Source organism: Prionailurus bengalensis, chromosome D3 (assembly GCF_016509475.1).
Source record: "Prionailurus bengalensis isolate Pbe53 chromosome D3, Fcat_Pben_1.1_paternal_pri, whole genome shotgun sequence".
In the NCBI taxonomy this organism is placed as follows: Eukaryota; Metazoa; Chordata; class Mammalia; order Carnivora; family Felidae; genus Prionailurus; species Prionailurus bengalensis.
Window position 1 is genome coordinate 8099744 of NC_057356.1, and position 17806 is coordinate 8117549.

General features: G+C 42.1%; 2 protein-coding genes across 9 annotated transcripts in view; one reads left to right on the plus strand and one right to left on the minus strand.

Annotated features, from left to right (window-relative positions):
- IFT81 (intraflagellar transport 81) overlaps window positions 1-17806 on the plus strand; it is a 192456-nt gene that overhangs the window by 14181 nt on the left and 160469 nt on the right. The window lies entirely within an intron of this gene.
- Window positions 9098-17806, minus strand: part of P2RX7 (purinergic receptor P2X 7) — a 47738-nt gene continuing 39029 nt past the window's right edge. For both annotated transcript variants that reach the window (XM_043557550.1, XM_043557551.1), the window contains 4 exons: window positions 17646-17711; window positions 17410-17559; window positions 15521-15622; window positions 9098-12117 (listed from right to left, as the gene is read on the minus strand). In XM_043557550.1, the coding sequence (XP_043413485.1) occupies window positions 11626-12117; window positions 15521-15622; window positions 17410-17559; window positions 17646-17711 (810 nt within the window). In that variant the 3' untranslated portion in view covers window positions 9098-11625. The remainder of the gene's footprint in view (window positions 12118-15520; window positions 15623-17409; window positions 17560-17645; window positions 17712-17806) is intronic.

Sequence of the window (17806 nt, forward strand, 5' to 3'; positions counted from 1 at the left end):
GAGCAGAGGAGGGGCAGAGAGAGAGAGGGAGAGTGAGAATCCCAAGCAGGCTCCGCACTGTCAGAGCAGAGCGCAAGACGGGTGTGGAACTCACGAACTGTGAGACATGACCTGAGCTCAAATCAGGAGTTGGACGCTTAACTGACTGTAGGTGATGTCTTTTTAAACTTTGTTTCCTGATAAATGTATTTAAACCTATAAATTTCCCTTTAAAGTAGTGCTTTTGCTGTGTCCCACCAATTTTGACATGGTGTTTTTATTATTATCTAGTTTTAAATATTTCCAAAAGTAATTTAGCAATATGTTACTTGGTTTCCAAACATTTTTAAAATCCATCTTTAAAAAATCAATTTCTAGGCCACCTAGGTGTCTCAGTTGGTTAAACTTGATTAACCGACTCTTGATTTTGGCTCAGGTCATGATCTTATGGTTTGTGGGATCAAGCCCTGTGCTATTAGCACAGACCCTGCTTGAGATTGTCTCTCTCTGTCTCCCTATCTCTCTGCCCCTCTCCTGCTCTCTCTCTGTCTCTCTCAAAATGAGTAAATTAATTAATTAAAAAAATTAAAAATTGATTTCTAATTTCATTGATACGCAGTTGGAGAACCTAGTCTGTATCATATTGATCATCGAAGGAAATATATATTCTAATTAATGTCTGTTTTTGTAAATGTTCTATGTTACCCTAAAAGAATGTGCATCCTTGGCTGGGTGTTGAATTCCTTATATATCTACTAGCTCAAGGGAGGCCCTCTCTAAGGAAGTACATTTGAGCTGAGATCTGAACATCAGGAAGGAGCCAACTCTGAAAATCAGGAAGAAAGGATCCCAGGCAGAGGGAACAAGTGTAAGGGCCCTGAGGTACAAACAAGCTTGGTATGTTCCAGGAGCAGAAAGAGGGCAGTATGAATGGAGTGTAGTGGGCAAGGAGGAGAGTGAAGTGAGCTAAGACCCTGAGAGGTAGTCAGGGGCCAGATCAAATAGGGCCTCAGAGACGATGGTATGGACTTTGGATTTTATTTTTATCTCTCTCTCTTTTTTTAAATGTTTATTTTTGAGTGACAGAGAGACAGAGTGCAAGTGGAGGAGGGATAGAAAGAGAGGGAGACACAGAATCCGAAGCAGGCTCCAGGTTCTGAGCTGTCAGCACAGAGCCTGATGTGGGGCTCAAACTCACAGACTGTGAGATCATTACCTGAGCTGAAATTGGATGCTTAACCGACTGAGCCACCCAGGCGTCCCTGGAGGAATCATTTTCATATTAAAAGTGCTTAAGAGATCATATTCAGCCCTGCCTTTTCCTTTTGCAAATAAGAAAACTAAGATGAGGTCTCAAGGGTCTCACAGCTTGTTGTTTGCAGCCCAGGCTCTTTGATAGATTAGCTCCTAAAAAGGAGGACTCCATTTTTATATAATTTCATTGAAATGTTATTGAAAGGAATCTTATCTTGTTATGAACCCCTTTGTAAAACAAAAATCACTTTCACCCACACTATTTACTTCTTTTGTAAATGTAGATTCTTTTAGATTGGATTTATTTAAAGTGAATTTCCCACAGGAATTCCTTTCTCTTCTAAAATGTTCTGCTCACTGTCATTTTACCCCTCTGCTTCAGGTCGACATTTGGATGTGTTTCTATGAGGCAGCAGCTTCAGCTGCCCTTTATTCTCCTGGGTGCCACCTTCATTTCCAGGACGACCTTCCCAGCCCTTTTTTGATGAGGCCTCTGTGGCACATTCAGAAGCCTCTGCATCATGAAGACTCTCAGTAATGGCTCACTGGCTCTGCCTGGCTGCAGACAGGTTTTCCCACCTCACCCTCCGTGGAGGCCAACCACTTTGCTCTCCTGGCAACAGGAACAACTGTAGACGTACCCTGAACAAGCAAAGCTGAATCCAAGTGCTGTGCCAGGCAGTCCTCAAATTGTGAATGGTCGCAGTGCACATTCGATGCCTACCTGCATATGAGCCTGACTCAACACAGGGATCAGCAAGTGCCTTTGTGAACCTTGTCCTCTAGCGCTTTATCTGAAGTGAAGGCAGTTATTCCCATTAGGAAAGTAGACATTTTTTTTCCCTGATGGTGGATGGCAAAGTCAATGCCTCAGGCAAGGTCAGTGCTTGAGTTGCACCCTAAGAAAGCCAAAGGTAAGATTTATACCCACCAACGTCTGGCTTATCCCTTCTTCCTTGCACATCCTTGCAAATATTGTTCTTCTGGCTTGCTGGCCCTGCTGGGGTCTCCACTGGAATATTTGCTTACAAGACACATTTATATGCCTTTGGGGGTATGAGGAAATCTGAACACAAAGCTGGCCACAGCCTCCATTTGAGACTCAGACTAAAAGAAAGTCTAGATGCTGTAAAGAAAGTACATATTTTTAATACCATAAAGAAATATCCACAAAATGTAAAAATTGCTCAGTTGCCTATGCATTAGTTTTTGGTTTTGTTTTTGGCAATTTAAAAAGTTGTGGTAAATATATATATACCATAAATTTGATTTCAACTACTTCTAAGTGTACAATTCAGTGGCATTAAGTATATTTACAATGTTGTACAACCATCATCACCATCCATCATCACCATCCATCTCTAGAACTTTTTCATCCTCCCGAATAGAAGCTCTGAACCCATTAAACACCAGCTTTCTATTTCCCTCCTCCCCTAGCATCTGGTAACCTTTATTCTACTTTCAGTCTCTATGGATTTGCCTGTTTTGGGTATTTCGTGTAAATAGAATGATACAGCGTGTGGCTTTTTGTGTCTGATTTATTTCACTTAGCATAATGTTTTTAAGGTTCATCCATGTTGTAGAATGTATCAGAACTCCATCCCATTTTATGGCCAAATGATATTCCATTGTATAGATACATCCCATTTTGTTTATCCATTCATCTGTTGGTGGACATTGGGTTGTTACCATCTTTTGGCTGTTGTCAGTAATGTTGCTATGGACATTTGTGTATGGGTATGTATTTGAGTCCCTGCTTTCAGTCCTTTTGGGTATATACCTAGAAGTGGAATAGTTGGATCATATGGAAATTCTATATTTCAGTATCTGACAAACTGCCAAGTCTAAGCATTATGTTTTATATTCAGGATATATTTGTTACAATTAAAAAGAAAGAAAGGAGGTGTATTTGGTAGGACTGCCATAACAAAGCACCATAGACAGTGTGGTTTATTTATTTATTTATTTTAATAAAGAAATATTTATTATAATGAAAAAATTGTATATCAGAAAAAATACCCTAAAGCTAGTCTATTTCTTTTTTTTTAAATATGAAATTTATTGTCAAATTGGTTTCCATACAACACCCAGTGCTCATCCCAAAAGATGCCCTCTTCAATACCCATAACCCACCGTCCCCTTCCTCTCACCCGCCATCAGCCCTCAGTTTGTTCTCATTTTTTAAGAGTCTCTTATGCTTTGGCTCTCTCCCACTCTAACCTCTCTTTTTTTTTTTTTCCTTCCCCTCCCCCATGGGTTCCTGTTAAGTTTCTCAGGATCCACAAGAATGAAAACATATGGTATCTGTCTTTCTCTGTATGGCTTATTTCACTTAGCATCACACTCTCCAGTTCCATCCACGTTGCTACAAAGGGCCATATTTCATTCTTTCTCATTGCCACGTAGTACTCCATTGTGTATATAAACCACAGTTTCTTTATCCATTCATCAGTTGATGGACATTTAGGCTTTTTCCATAATTTGGCTATTGTTGACAGTGCTGCTATAAACATTGGGGTACAAGTGCCCCTATGCATCAGTACTCCTGTATCCCTTGGGTAAATTCCTAGCAGTGCTACTGCTGGGTCATAGGGTAGGTCTATTTTTAATTTTTTGAGGAACCTCCACACTGTTTTCCAGAGCGGCTGCACCAGTTTGCATTCCCACCAACAGTGCAAGAGGGTTCCCATTTCTCCACATCCTCTCCAGCATCTATAGTCTCCTGATTTGTTCATTTTGGCCACTCTGACTGGCGTGAGGTGATATCTGAGTGTGGTTTTGATTTGTATTTCCCTGATGAGGAGTGACGTTGAGCATCTTTTCGTGTGCCTGTTGGCCATCTGGATATCTTCTTTAGAGAAGTGTCTATTCATGTTTTCTGCCTATTTCTTCACTGGATTAGACAGTGTGGTTTAAACAATAGAAATCTGTTTCCTCACAATTCTGGAGGGTAAAACTCCAACATCTGTCTACGTATCAACATGGTTCATTTTTTCTAGGCTTCTCTCCTAGTCCTTTCCCTCTGCACCTGTGTCCCAATCTCTTCTTATAAGGACACCAGTCAGATTGGAATAGAGCCCACCTGTATAATCTCATTTTACCTTAATCACCTCATTGAAGGCTATATCCCCCAAACCAGTCATATTCTGAGATAATGGGAGTTAGTATTTCAACATGTGCATCCAGTGGGGGTGCAAACTTCAGCCCATGACAGGGTGGAGAGCCAGCCATAAGCTAACTCTTCATTAACTTACCTAAACAAACCATGATAGACGGAAAACTGAAAAGATGGTTTTTAATCTGGATTTTTGGATTTCAGGAAATGCCATTGACCTTTTCTGATATCTCTAAATTGATTTGTCATTATCCATGGTATATTCCAATGAGGAATGAGGAGGCTCTTCTTAAATGTACATTCAAGAAAGATTAAAGGTTTTTAACAAATACTATCTTTGCTGGAAAAGAGAGAGAGCGAGAGAGCACTCTTATTAAAGGCTCACCTTGTCCTTAAGGAAAAATGTCATGCACATTGTGTCCTGCCTTGACTGTCTCTCAGTGTCATTTGATACCCATCTCTGGCATCATCTTAAGTTGCTGTGTGCAACTCTGTTACATGAGTGTGCCTTAACGTATTTGACCAATCCCCCATTGTTGGACCTGAAGGAATTTAACACAATTCTTTCTTGGATTCTTTCTTTTCTTCCTGTCACCATCACCAACTTAGGAGTCCAGGTTGCTTCCTTTTTTTTTTTTTTTTTAATATATGAAATTTATTGTCAAATTGGTTTCCATACAACACCCAGTGCTCATCCCAAAAGATGCCCTCTTCAGTACCCATCACCCACCCTCCCTTCCCTCCCACCCCCCATCAGCCCTCAGTTTGTTCTCATTTTTTAAGAGTCTCTTATGCTTTGGCTCTCTCCCATTTTAACCTCTCTTTCTCTCTCTCTCTCTTTTTTTTTTTTTTTTCTTTTCCTTCCCCTCCCCCAGGGGTTCCTGTCAGGTTGCTTCCTTAGTCACTCCTATATGATCCCAGCCAACTTTCTAGGTTTCCCCTCCAGCCAACATTCTCATGACTGCCCAAAGGATGTTCTTGAGTCACTGCTCTCCTCATGTCCCTGGGCAACCCAAGAGTTGCCCCATCTTGACTTTGCAATTGGTCCAAACATCTACGCTTTTTTTTTTCTGTTTGTTTTGTTTAAGGAAGTTCCTCAAATCAGTCTCTTTTTAATCTTCATCTCCTTTCTGGGGAGCCAGCCAGGTCTACCAGTAATCTGAGCACATACATTCTCATTTCTTTCTGGGCCTGCTTCATGCTGCTGTTCCTGTCAGCAGTGCCTCTTCTCATCCCACCAGACAGTGTGTCCCATGTTCCCGCTCTCTTCATCTAGGGAGGGCCAGCTCATGTGTCACGAGCTCCACAAAGCCCCCCGTGGTTACTCTTGCCTGTGTGGATTTTGCCTTTCTTTAACCTTCTGGTTCACTGGGATGGACCCACACCATTTATGAAGCAGTAAGAAAACAAGTCCCTCCCCAAATAGACCCAGAAGACGAGGACTGTATAGTAAATGTCCCTGTCATACTCGCCATCGGACAGCTCTTGGAACACACTTTTTTTCCACTTCAGTGTTTGCACTTGCTGTCCCTGTGTTCCTCCAACTTGTCAACTTCCTGACATTCAGATCCAGCTTAAATGCCACTTCCTTGGAGAGGCCATCCCTGACCCCTGTCAGAAGTAATTCTATTGTTTCTTCACAGCATGCTGCTCGTTTTTCTCATACCCTTTATCCCAAGCTATTCCCATCTCATCTCTTTACGTATCGCTTACCTGCTTCCCCCGCTGCACCTAGCCTCCAGGGGAGCCTGTCTTGTTTACTTCTTTATCCACACCAACTGTGCAGTGCTGGGTTGCTCGGTAAATGTTTGCTGAGGGAATTAATGAGATTGAATAGAATGGGGGTAGAGAAAGGGGACAGGGGACATGGAGACTGTCCCTTGGATTTCTGGTTTGGGAAATTGAGCTGATGGCAGGTGACACTATTACTGAGCTTGGAACTTCTGGAGGAGCACCTGTGGGTGAGGTGGAGAGAGCAGAGATAGATAGTGATTTCTCCTTTGTACCCATTTGATTTGCCTCTAAAGTATTTTAAGTAGAATATCTAGAGGTGGTTAAATATATGGGCCTGAGGTTTAGGAGTGATACTAGGGCACCATCCAAATAACAGGGGCGCCTGGGTGGCTCAGTTGGTTAAGCATCTGGCTCATGGTTTGTGAGATAGAGCCCTGGGTTGGGCTCCATGCTGACAGCGTGGAAGCTGCTTGGGATCCTCTCTCCCTCTCTGCCCTTCCCCTGCTCATGCTCTCTCTCTTTTTCTCTCTCTAAAAATAAATGAATAAACTTAAAAAAATAACATCAATGACTAGCTAGCATATTTAGACCTATGGCTAAAACTTTATTTAAAAAAAATTGTTTTAATATTCATTCTTGAGAGAGACAGAGACAGAGACAGAGAAGGAGAGAGAACACAAGTGGGGGAGAGGCAGAGAGAGAGGGTGACGCAGAATCTGAAGCAGCCTCCAGGCTCTGAGCTGTCAGCACAGAGTCCAATGTAGGGCTCGAACCCATGATCTGCGAGATCATGATCTGAGCAGAAGTTGGATGCTTAACCGACTGAGCCACCCAGGTGCCCCTGAAACTTTAAAAAATAATAATAGCCAACATTATTGAGTGCTTACACTGCAACAGGTGGTGAGCAAAGTGCTCTACATACATTTACACTTATAATATTTAAGACTTAAAACAACCCTTGGACACAAAGATACAACTGAGCATTCTAAGAATTGGATAAACTGCCTGAGGCCACTGAGCTAATTAGTGAGTGAGCAGGATTTGACTTCAGGTGATCAGTTTCCAGAGTCTCTTTCCTACTGTACCATGTGCTGGAATAGGCATGCAATGGACCCCAAACCAAGATGAACCCTTTGCCTTTGAGGAGCTTATTTTTTGCTTGGGGAAATAAAATATAGCTCATAAGTTACCATACTCAACAAGCTTGCATAAGACACTTATTCAACCTTGTCAAGAATGGCAGTTATTTAGGGGTGCCTGGGTGGCTCAGTTGGTTAAGCATCTGACTCTTGATTTTGGCTCAGGTCATGATCTCACAGTTTGTAAGTTCGAGCCCCGTGTCATGCTCTTTACTGATAGTGCAGGGCTTGCTTGGGATTCTCTCCCTCTCCCATTCTCTCTGTCCCTCCCTTGTTCTTTCTGTCTCTCAAAATTAATAAAATGAACTTAAAAAAAAAAGGCAATTATTTGGTTAAAATGGCCAGTCAGTGTTAGCTACCTCCTCTGCTGATTCCAGAAGACTCAGTCTCATGTGACCTTGACAATTAAGAGGAACTAAGGATGTTAGAAATGCAAAATCCTCTCTTTGAATCATGTCTGGAAACATAATTTGTAATCCTTCTGGGACTGGAAAAGAGGAAACTGAAAGATCACAGTAAAAGCAAAAAAAGATAGTGATCTCTTCCAAAGAGGGCAGAAATGAGTCAGGGGACACTCGGGATTCCCAGAATGATGACTGCATGGGATTAGAATATGGGTTGAGAAATATATAAGCAGTAGGAAGTGAAAAACCACACCCAGTGCACACGTTTGGCTCATTTGAATAAAAGGGGGGTGGTGGTCCCAGTTTCTTGCAGGCTCTACAAGGCAGGGTTTTATACAGACAGTGACTGTGCAGAAACCATGCCAAGCCTTTTAATTTTTGAGGGCGGCCAGTTGGCCAGGAATTAGGGGTGTTTTAATCACCTCCTTTTCACCCCATTGGTGAGGGAAGGATTCCCATCCTAAGATTATAAAGATGGCCAAATGCATGACATCCATCATTACACAGGTGAAATTGGCAGCAGTTTATTAATCACATAATCAGAGGTCAGAAGGTTGCATTTGGGAACAGAGTGAACAACCAGAGGCAGTGGGAGGCAGTCATGTTTTGCAGTATCATGAGAGTGAGGTGCCTTGTGGCTCCCACAGGAGGATGTGATTGTCTTTTGGATAATTCCATGGGTGGCAGAGAACTCAAACTCTCTATTCAGGGGTCAGCAGAAAGTGCATCTGCTCCATATGCCAAAGAAGGTCATTTGTCTAAGTGACTTCTTCTATGGGAACAGATTGGGGAGGGGAATTTGCATTTAAGCCACTACGCCCTCCTGATTTCACCAAATGTCAAGCTGTAATGGTTCACAGAACTTAGGCAAACCCTTGTTTACATTTACTGGTTTATTATAAAGGATATAATAAAAGATACAGATGAACAACCAAATGAAGAAGTACATAGAGCAAGGTCCTTAAGGGGCCTGAGCACAGATGCTTCTGTCCCTGTGGGGTTGGGGAACACCACCCTTCCAGCATGTAGATGTATTCATCAATCCAGAAGCTCTCCAAATCTCACAATTTAGACAATTTTACGGGGGCTTTGTTACGTAGGCACAATCAATTATTAACTAAATTTCCAACCCCTCTCCATCCTGGAGGATGCAGAGTGGGGCTCAAAGTTCTAAGCTTCCGATCATGGCTTGGTCTCTCTGGTTACCAGCCCCCGTCCTGAAGTTAGGAGCCCACCAAGAGTTGCCTCATTAGAATATACGACACTCTTAACACCCAGAAAATTCCAAGGGATTTAGGAGCTCTGGGAACAGAGACCAAATATGTATCTTGGTGTCAGGAACTGGGAATAGAGACCGAATATATATCTTACTATGTCATAGTGCTTCAGTGAATATATGTTGAATGAAAGTGTCAATGAGTGACTGTGATTTGGGGATCTTCTGAGAAAAGGAAGTAAAAGGAGCACTTCAGTTATCATAAATTATACATTACTTTTTATTATCAAAACAGTCTAGTTAAGACAAGTACATTGCCAAGCTAGAATTAGGAAGTGTTCAAAGACTTGTGCCCCCTGAAGAGAGGAATGCAAGTTCGTTACCAATGCTACATGAAATCTGTCAACGTTTACAAAAAAGCATGAACACAGACAGGAAACAGTGACTACCCGGCAATTACCATATAGAATAATGGAAGTAAGTCCAAGGAAACAGTCCCTACAAAGTGTGATTCTCCTTGGGATGCCTTTGCTGATGACATTACTTTATGCAGTAGGCTAAAGACAAGTTACAAATATGGTGCATATTATTGCAGGAAGTGTCAGACATTTCACACGCGGTTGGCATAACACATCACTCTCTCACCTAAAGCATCTGTGAGGAAGGCAGAGGAGAGTAGTAGGTGGATCCAGTGACTACCTGTCATTCCACATTCTGACTCCATTTGGGACCTCCAGAGGTGATAGAAACCAGGGAGAAGGCACCAGAAACAAAAACAAAAACAAAAACAAAAAACCAAAAAAAGTATAAAGGCTCAGAGGCTGTCAGAATGGAGATCTGTAGCTCTTACATAGAATTCTGGAGTAAAAGTTTAAATTCTGAAGAAGTAATGTATCATTCACTTTTCAAAAAGATCTCATATATATAAGAAGTCCTATCTACTACCTCTGAACAGTAGCAAAAATGAAAGTTCAGTCTGGCCTAGCTTATTCCTGAGTTTAAAGCCAGATAAAATCCTGGGTCAAAAAAAAAAAGTGTCTTGTTCATTTTGATTTACATTAATACAGTAGAAAGCATCTGTTTTTCAAAAAGTATCTAAATGGCAAGTCTTGGAATAGGTGCTAAAAAATCACAGATCCTTCATCACTCACAGTGTTGAACAGTGGTCTCTATTTATTCTTTAAAATAGTTGTTTAGAAATAATCAATTCCAGTGCCAAAACCGTGAAAAGGAAATCCTGAAGGAGGATCCTAAAACCTCCTGACTCTCCATTTTCATATTCTTAGCAGTTGACCTATAGAAATGGTAAAGGTTTGGGTGTGAGTTACTTTTTAAGGAGCATCCAAACCTCATCCATTCTAATTGTCTGCAAAGTACAGAACATTAAAGGCATAAACGTGGCCTTTTCTAGTTTTTAACAGCAGTAGCTACTTCCAGTCATAGAAGTAGGATGTGGATTAGAATGTATTGGGTAGCTCAGCAGTGAGATCGGATGGATTCCAGAGCTGGTCTGGTGGGTTACCTGATTTGGTCTGCAGCCCCGATAGAATTGCTGAACAGACACCTAAGCCCCTAAGGGACTTCTGTTTCGGTCCAGGTATAGGCTGAGCCTCTGTTCCAGTGAGTCAGGCTTGCTCTCTGTCCCAGTCATCTGTTGCTGTGTAACAAACAACCCAAATTTAGCGGCTTAAGACAACAGTTCCGTGGGTGCCTGGGTGGCTCAGTCGGTGAAGCGTCTGACTCGATTCCAGCTCAGGTCGTGATCTCATGGCTCGTTGGACTGAGCCCCCGTCAGGCTCTGTGCTGACAGTGCAGAGCCGGCTTAGGATTCTCTCTCCTTCTCTCTCTGCCTGTCCTCTGCTTGCACGTGCTCACTCTCTCTCTCAAAATAAATAAACGTTAAGACAAAAAGAACAGCAACAATTTTGTTCTGTGGGTTCCCTGGGAAGCGTCTCATGCAATTGCAGTAATATGTGAGCAGGGTGTGGAATGACCTGAATGCTTCTCTCCCATGTCTAGTGAGTGGGTTTGGAAGGCCTGAAAGCTGGGGACTGGTCAGGTGTCTCTATTCTCCATGTGGCCACTTGCGCTTCTTCACAGTAGGGTGGTCTCAGGATGGACGTTTATACCGGGGCTAGCTTCCTTCACAGCAGATGTGTCAAGGGACAGGAAGTGGAAGCTTTCTGTCAGCCTCAAGACCAAGACCCCAAAGCTGGCACAGCGTTACTTGTAGTACTGGATAAAGCAATCAGAGCTGCCCAGATGCAAGGGGAGGAGACATAACCCTCAGGTTCTGAGGCATCAGCGCCGAAGAATTTGTGGCCACTTTTAATCATCCACATTTTCCAACCAGCACCCAAACGGTTTGTTAGGGTTTGTTCGTAGTTGTCCATTATCCCACTCTGTCCTCATAAGGAGGCTCTGCATTCATGTAGCTCTTTTGCATGAACAAGAAAGTTCATGTACACTCTCCTAATTTGTCCTTCCAGTATCTCTGTGAGATAGGTTGGGTAATACGGCAACGAGGAACAGAGGTTAAAGGCCTAGGATCACACAACTTCCCAGTGACAGAACTGAGACATCAATCTGAATTTCTTGACTCGGTCCATGCTGAGGGGTTCTGGCTTATGTGCCTATTTGTTTGGTCTGCTCTCTGACACACATAGAGCTGCAGGAGAGGAAAACACATTTCCCTTTGGCTGAAAATTTGGCCACAGATCTTTGCAGGTCAAGCTCAGGTTGCAAACAAAGGTCATGTTCACATGACTGGTCAGCCCCGTGCCTTCAGTAAGGACTCTTGAAGCCACTGTACTGGCCTTCACTCTTGGGAAACTCTCTCCGGATCCTCCAGCGGCAGCAGCTGGGCAGGATGGCAAAGTCAGCGAGGTCCTGGGAGCCGAAGCGCCAGGTGGTGTAGCACCTGTAGGCACAGTGCCGCAGCTGGCTGTTGGCGTTTTCGTCCAGCGCCAGCAAGGGCTCCTGGTAGAGCAGAAGGAACCGCAGGACGCGCCGGGACAAGACGAGCTTCCTGAATGGCTCCGAGGTGGTGATGCAGGCGCCAGCCTTTTTCCGACAGCACAGCTCCTCCAGGCACCTGTGGCTCTCAGGGAGTTGGGACGGGAGGCAGTGTCCACACTGGCACCAGGCAGGGCTGTCGCCGAATCTAGGAGTCACTTCACTTAACAGCTGCATCTCCTCCGGCTGTCCAGGTATAGGGGGTGGGTCACAGAGAGACATGGGCAGCCTGGACAAGTCTGTGAAGTCCGTTGAGGGTCTCTGAAAAAGTCAAGTTTCCAAGCCCATCAGCAATGACAACCCCTAGGTGTCTAGGTTCTTTAATTTTGGTATTAATTTATAAAATTATACCTAATATCCCATGAATAGTAGCTCTCATTTATCAAATGTATGTATCAAGACTGTGCTAGTGTTTTATAAACTCGACTTATTTAGCCTTTGAAGAACCTCATGAGGTATGTGTCCTTATCTCCATTTTACAGATTTGGAAAGTGAAATTCAGAATAGCCAGGCCTCAAGGCAGGTATCACCTCTTCAGAGAGACTTTCTTGCCCTGACCACCCCAGTCTAGGGAGTTCCCGCCACCCAGGTCATTTTCTTGGCGCATCATGAGATACTGTGTTCTTCATCGTCCTTATCACTATCTGAAATAATCTTCCTAATTGATATGTTCGCCTGATGATTCTTCTTCCACATGAAAGCGGGGGCCCTGTCTGCTTTGTTACTGCTGTATCCCCAGTGCCTACGACGGTACCCAGCACATTATAGGCAGTAAATGTTTGTTGATTTTGCTCTGCTCGCTCCCTTTCCACCAGGCTCCTTCTTCTGGCAAATCCATTTGTTATCCTCCAAGAAAAGTTGCCATAATTCATATCTGTTCTTTGTAACACAGACCTTCATTCACAGAGTTTGAGTCTGTACCTTTATTTATTTTTGATGTTTGTTTATTTTTGAGAGAGATAGAGAGATAGAGTGTGAGTTGGGGAGGGGCAGAGAGAGAAGGAGACACAGAATCTGAAGCAGGCTCCAGGCTCTGAGCTGTCAGCACAGAGCCGGACATGGGGCTTGAACTCACGAGCGGTGAGATCATGACTTGAGCTGAAATCAGATGCCCAACCTACTGAGCCACCCAGGTGCCCCTGAGTACATTCCTTTAAATTAAGTAGCTCTTATACATGAGCGCATACAGCAGCACTATTTACAATAGCCAAAGGGTAAAAACAACCCAAATGTCTGCCAACGGATGAATGGATAAAAATATGTTATGTCCAAAGACTTGTACCTTCAGAGATCATTTCTATAGTTTGTTAAAAATATGTTATATCCATGCAGTGGAGTATTATTCATCTAAAAAAAATAGGAGCAATGTACTGACACCTGCTACAACATGGATGAACCTTGAAAACATTATGAAAAGTGAAAGAAGTCAGACACAAAAATCATACAAATTTTGTATGATTCTGTTTATATGAAATGTCCCAAATAGGTGCATCCATGCTGACAGAAAGCAGATGGATGATTGCCAGGAAAAAAATTATTTCCAGGGACCAGGGGGAAGTGGGTATGAGGAGTAACTGCTGAGTGAATACAGGGTTTCCTTGTGGGTTGATGAAAATGTTCTGGAACTAGATAGTACAATGGTTGCACAGCATTGTGGATAAACTTTTGAATTTTGAATTTTAAATGTCACTGAATTGTACACTTTGCAATGGTTAAAATGGTAAATTTTATGTTGTGTGTATTCCTCCCTGCCCCAAGTTCACATTACACCCAAATCCAGCAAGGACATTTCAAGAATGGAAAAATTTTGGCCAGCCTCTCTCAATAAGAGATATAAAATCTTAAGTATTTGTGAATCAAATCCAGCAATAAATACAAAGAATAATACATTGCATTCAAGTTGATTTTATTGCAGGAATACAAGGTTGGCTTAATATTTGGAAATCAATTTGTGTAATTCATCACATAACAGAAAAAGGAAAGCTCATTGATCATTTTTTTAAAAAGAAAAAAGCATTATTTTAAAATTCAGTATCCATTTATGATAAAAATTTTTAGCAAGCTGAGAACAGAGGGGCTTCCTTCCTTCCTTCTTTCCTTTCTTCCTTTCTTTCTTTAATATTTTATTTTTGAGAGAGCACAAACTGAGGAGGGGCAGAGAGAGAGAGGGACAGAGGATCTGAAATGGGCTCTGCACTGACAGCAGCGAGCCAGATGTGGGGCTCGAACTCACGAACTGTGAGATCATGACCTGAGCTGAAGTCGGACACTCACCTAATTGAGCCACCCAGGTGCCCCCAGAGGGGACTTTTCTTAATCTAATAAAGCATTCATTAAAATCCTACAGCAGGGGTGCCCAGGTGGCTAGGTCAGTTAAGTGTCTGTCTCTTGATTTCAGCTCGTGTCTTGATTTCAAGGTTCATGAGTTTGAGCTCCATATCGGGCTCTGTGCTAGCAGTGTGGAGCCTGCTTGGGATTCTCATTCTCTCCCTCTTTCTCTGCCCCTCCCCCACTTGCTTGCGTTCTCGCTCTCTATCTCAAAAATAAATAAATAAACTTAAAAAAAAACCTACAGCAAATACTATAGTAAAATATAGAAAGTTTTCTTCCTGAGGTAGGGAAGGAGGCAAAGAGGCTTGCTATTACAGCTTCTAATCAGTATTGTACCAGAGGTCCTAGCAGGTGTAATAAACACCAGGAGCTGGAAGAGGCAAAGAAGGATCCTCCTCTAGAGCCTTCAGGTGGAGCCCTACCAATGTTTTGATTTCAGACTTACAGCCTCCAGAATTGTGAGAAAATGAATTTCTGTTGTTTTAAGCTACTTAATTTGTGGTGACTTATTATGGCAGCTATAGAAATAATACAGTTAGTGAAGCTATCTGGCAATCAGAGCTGCTGAGAAGAGTGGGAATTAAAGCACTTCCTTTAGGAGTGGCTGGGTGGCTGAGATGGTTAGGTGACCTACTCTTGATTTTAGCTCAGGTCATGATTTCATGGTTCATGAGATCGAGCCCTGCATGGGGCTCTGTGCTGACAGCTTGGAGCCTGTTTGGGATTCTCTCTCTCTCTCTTGATCTCTCTGCCCCTTCCCTTCTCAAAAACAAACAAAAAACAAACCACCCCCTTTAGAGAATGGTTTGGTAGTATCATATGCCTGTCTTCTGATCCAGCAGGTCCACTTGTAGGTACTATATAATTACCATGGCAGAATTTTTGGCATGAGCTCCAAACTGGAAACTACCCAAATGTCCATCAACAATAGAAGGGATAAATAAATTGGATGTTTATAAAATGGAAATGATACACAATGAGAATGAACTATTGCTATATTCAGTGTTATGGATGACTCACAAAAATAATGTTGAATGAAAGAAGCCAGACACTCCACAGAGTATATACTAAATACACATAGGATTCAAATTTTATAAAATTATGGAAGAGATAAAACTAATCTTTGGGTGCAGGATAGTGATGACTTTTAAGAGAAGGTAGTGTGATTGGGTGGACGCATGAAAAGTGTTTCTGCTAATAATATTCTGAGTGCTGGTTACATGTACTTAACTGTGTTAGAATTCATCAATTGTGACTCACCCAAATTGATAGATATATTTATATTTAATAATACATTTTCTTTAAAAAAAAAAGACTAAATGTTTTAACTTACTGGGACTTTTTCACCTTTGACGCCTTGCAGACTTCTCCCAAGTAGCCTCTGGTCCACCATTCTAATGTGGGATTCATCCACAAAGGACACATATTTTAACGTCTAGGAAAAAAGGGTTAAAATTTTTACCCACTTTTGTACAGAATTATCAACAATCACACACCTGAAACATATCTAAAGGCAAATGTTATTCCTATTTACCCAACAACATACGGTAGAGAAGCTGACCCAAAACTCTTGCTAGCCAAGAATGATGTCTGAGTCTAAAGGTAAATTAGGTGTGGAGCCCTATGCACGTAATATGCCGGCTTGGAGTCTCCTCGGTTTACCACCTGCTATTTTTAAGTCTCCCACGTGCGATGTAAAAGTCCTTTGTTGTGTTCCCTCAATTTCAGTTACTCTAGATGGAATATCTCCAGAAAACTGTACTATTGCAACTTAAGCTGTTTATTATTTTTGTCGAGTTTCATCCCATCTTGGGCCGTGAAATGGTAATTGTTTTCAGTTTCAAAATGAACTTTTATTTCAAATTGTATAATACACGTACAGTGGCCAGTGAATTGTGCATTCAGCTGCTGGGAAAGAACAATAATATTCTTGGATGAGGGAAAGACAAAGAAACCTTCTTTGTTGTTTTAGGTACTGGAGATCTCTCCTTGATGGGGGGAAATCATGGAACCAAGTGTAGGGGACTTGCTTACTAAAACCCAAATTAAATAAGTTGAAACAATGCAGATGAGCTAAAATTCCCTTTGACAAGTCCCCCATTCTAGGCTCCTCTGCAGAAGGAATCACTGTTGTCACTTTTGTGTGTGTCCAGTAACTTTTAGTGTACATGTTACCCTCCCTATACACAAATGTGTGTGTGTATAATAAATGTGGAAAATATAGAGAATACATATATATAGAATATATGTGTGTATTTGTGTGTATATGTGTACACATATAATATACATGTAGAAAACACATAAAGTAAGTATATGTCTGTAGTTGTGTTTTAGCCTATATATCATGCCATATATGTTGTCCTGTAGTTTGCTGTTTTGCTTTCAACAACGCATTTTGGATGTTTGTTCATGCCAGTACTTATGACACAGTGGTCCTGAAGATGCATTCTGGATTCTGAAACCAGCCTGCCTAAAGCTGGAATTTCAGCTCTGCCACTCAGTAGCTGTATGGCTTTGGGCAAATTATTTAACCCTCCTGCACCTCAACTTCCTCATCTTTAGAAAGAGATGATAGTAGCATCTATTTATAGGGTTGTTGTGAAGATTCAGTGAATTAATAGATATGAAGCACTTTGAAGTGCTGTAAAATGTTTGCTCTTATTATTATCCACCTCATTCTTTTAAACTGGTGCCTGGCACTCCTTGCTATGGACCAGTCATAGTTTCTTTCACCATCTGCCTGTTGGACACTTGGGTAGATGCTCTTTCTTCACTGTTACAGACAGTGCTGCAATGGATCAAGTAAGTGTACATGGTACCGCTTGGGCACTCACGTGAGTGCTTCTCAAGGGCAGGTATGGAGAAGTGGAAATGCCAGGCTGTAAAGTATGTCCCACTTAAATGTTACTAGATACTGCCAAATTGCTCTCCAAAGTCATTTTACTATTATTTTTTTTGCTGAACGAAATTAATAACTCTGATGAAATTGACAAGTCCTAGAACATAAAAATTTGTTCTCCCTCTATCTTGCCTCTTTATTTTTATTTCTATTCTTCCCTAAGACCAAAAAGGATTCATCTGAGAGTGGTGGATCAGGGTAGAGTCCAGACACTTGTCCACCATGGGATTACACTTGTGATTTTGGCCTTATTTTTGCACGGTTCTCAGTGATCTGATGGACTTTCTGGGTGTTTTGGCACCTCCTGACGCGACGCGCCTTACCGCCTTGGGCTCCACGATGGTCTCACACTTCTTCCGGTAGTAGTATTCATTGACTGCACAGCATTCGCAGCACTTGAAACATGGATAAATGTGGGATCGGCAGCATTTACTCGAGTAAGTGTTGATGAGAAAGTCAATGAACAGAGTGGCCTGGGAAAAAACCCAGACCAGGGCCATGTTAGCGAGATTTCTTTTTGCCAAATCACTTTCCTAAAGCACGGGAAAGAATCCCTTACCAAACCAAAGTAGGAGAGGGTTGAGCCAATGTACACGACCAGCTGGATAATGTCAAATTTCCCTCCCTGAAAACAGAATGGAAAAGGTTACTTCATTGACATTCAGAGCAGTGCTCTTTTGCTCTAACATGTAATTGTTAGCTCCAGCAGAGGAGGGAGTC